Source organism: Dendroctonus ponderosae, unplaced genomic scaffold (genome assembly GCF_020466585.1).
Source record: "Dendroctonus ponderosae isolate FM_Combo_2020 unplaced genomic scaffold, Dpon_F_20191213v2 Dpon_F_20191213_5, whole genome shotgun sequence".
In the NCBI taxonomy this organism is placed as follows: Eukaryota; Metazoa; Arthropoda; class Insecta; order Coleoptera; family Curculionidae; genus Dendroctonus; species Dendroctonus ponderosae.
In genome coordinates this window covers 15,160,428-15,162,372 of record NW_026018715.1, presented here as the reverse complement: position 1 = coordinate 15,162,372, position 1,945 = coordinate 15,160,428, and the positions used below count along the sequence as shown (strand labels likewise).

The following is a 1,945-nucleotide window of genomic DNA, read 5'->3' as shown; positions in this document are numbered from 1 at the left end:
GTTGTGACCAATATTAAAATTTGTAATTGCTTATAGAATTTTTGTTAAGAGCACATTGCGAAACACTTTAATTGATCGGGAACAAAATGAAAGGGCAAGAGCCACAGAGCGGGAACATGTAAGGAATATAAAATAATAAGTGCAGTTTTTTAGACAAAGGTTTGTGTTTTATCTCACAGCTGCACATCATTGCGACAACGGCAAAAATGCTGAAAATGTTAATTTGGATTTTTAGTCCGTAGTTACAAGTTATATTTTAATTTATTTATTATCCATTTAATTAGTTTTAGATTAGTTGCAAGTAACTCTTGTTGTTGAAAAATTACATCAGTAAATACTTAAATATGTGAATAAACTAATAAGAGGAAATAACGTATCGTTTTTCTTTCGTTACATATGTATGTATATTCCCTGAACATACCATATACATTCACTGAACATACCATGTACATTCCCAGAACATGTATGTAACTCATGTATGTCCCAGGAATATGCATGTACATCACATGAATGTTCCAGGCATATTCTGGGAATATCATTTTGCTATGTGGGCGGTCTAAAGCCCGAAGAACTGAAAAAACTCTTTTGATACCAGTGGGAACAATTTCCTTTTCACACCCAGTTCTCAACCATCTCTCTAAATACCTCTGCCAAAAGTCCAAATATGACAAATCTGGTTTGCCAGGTGGCCAAACCGAATCCGCTCATCGGTAAAATCCTGAAACAACGAACTTACAGAGTGTTCAGTAAAATATCCCAATGGAATCTCCACCCAGGAAAGGAAGCGAGAGCGTTGCTTCCTTAACTCAAACGGTTCATCACCTGATGAGAAAGGCATTAGTTTGGGAAAAATCCCGAAATTGTGCAACTTTTACCGGATTTTGGCATGATCGCTTCGCAACACAAACGATCAATATGGAACTCGAACTACATTAACGACCGATAACGGAACGTCAGTAGGTTTAAAGCAGCAAATGCCTCCATTCGAATGGTAATTTTGCCTGATAAATAGCCGCTATCTGGCTTAATTTCCTACTGAATGGGATTTTGTCAGTTCACCACGTAATTAGGCGACTAAATTTGCTTGATGTTGAGCGTGCATTGAATAAAAAACGTTAATTGAGGAACTAATTGGGAAATATGAGCTTTTTGCAGCTGAACGGAAATCTTGACTCTGGCACTGTAGAGTGCTCATTGTAACTCTTTTTTCTCTTGGTTCGCTGCCCGTTTATTCGCTATATTTTCAGTAGTTTAAAGCGTAATTGTTGTCCCCAACTAGACTCAAGCCCATTCATTTTTCACGCCAAAGTCAAGTTCTTGCGCATCACATTTTTAGGTCAAACTTTTCGGTCAATGGCTGGGAATCTTGTGGAAATTGATGTGGGCCTTCAACAGGAATTAAACCATGTTAAAAAATGAAATCATCTAAACCCCCTTGCTGTTGATGAACGGCCTACTAACACTAACACTTGAGCCTGCAAAATCGAGGAAAACAACGCGCCTCCTGCAACACTCAGAGCTTTAATTTAAATTAGACCAAGCCAAAAACGTATCAGACTAATCAATGGGCTGAGCGTGGGTGTTTACATATTTGATAGGAAAATTCTCTCTTTGTTACCTCTACGGTTCTGCTAACTGGCCTCTGTCCTTCTGCAGATTCGCTGGTCACCAACTACTCTACTCGTAAACGCACCGGCCGGAAAGTGGCAACTATTTCTAATTTTCCGGTGGAAAAACTGGGAAAACTCACGGGTCTGGCTCGAAATCGATCAGCTGTCGGAATGCCCAGCTTCAAGGAAAAGCTTTTCGGTCTCCCGGAAAATCGATAGAATGGCGGCCGTGCGAAAGTGCTCAACGTCCGGGAAGCCGCGGGAAAATTGAACTTCGGAACTTCCAAATCGCCCGAAACACTGCATAAGAGAAACTGCTTCATTGTTTCCGTATT

The 1,945-nt window shown here is 39.8% G+C and overlaps 2 protein-coding genes across 2 annotated transcripts in view; both read right to left on the bottom strand.

Annotated features, from left to right (window-relative positions):
• Nucleotides 1-996, bottom strand: part of LOC109544207 (ras-related protein Rab-3) — a 4,420-nt gene extending 3,424 nt beyond the window's left edge. The window contains exons 1-2 of the mRNA XM_048666381.1: nucleotides 876-996; nucleotides 737-822 (exon numbers count right to left, since the gene is read on the bottom strand). Coding sequence (XP_048522338.1) covers nucleotides 737-822; nucleotides 876-888 — 99 coding nt within the window. The 5' untranslated portion in view covers nucleotides 889-996. The remainder of the gene's footprint in view (nucleotides 1-736; nucleotides 823-875) is intronic.
• The window catches only part of LOC109542034 (muscle-specific protein 300 kDa), a gene marked incomplete in the record, with an annotated part of 344,492 nt that overhangs the window by 66,968 nt on the left and 275,579 nt on the right, over nucleotides 1-1,945 (bottom strand).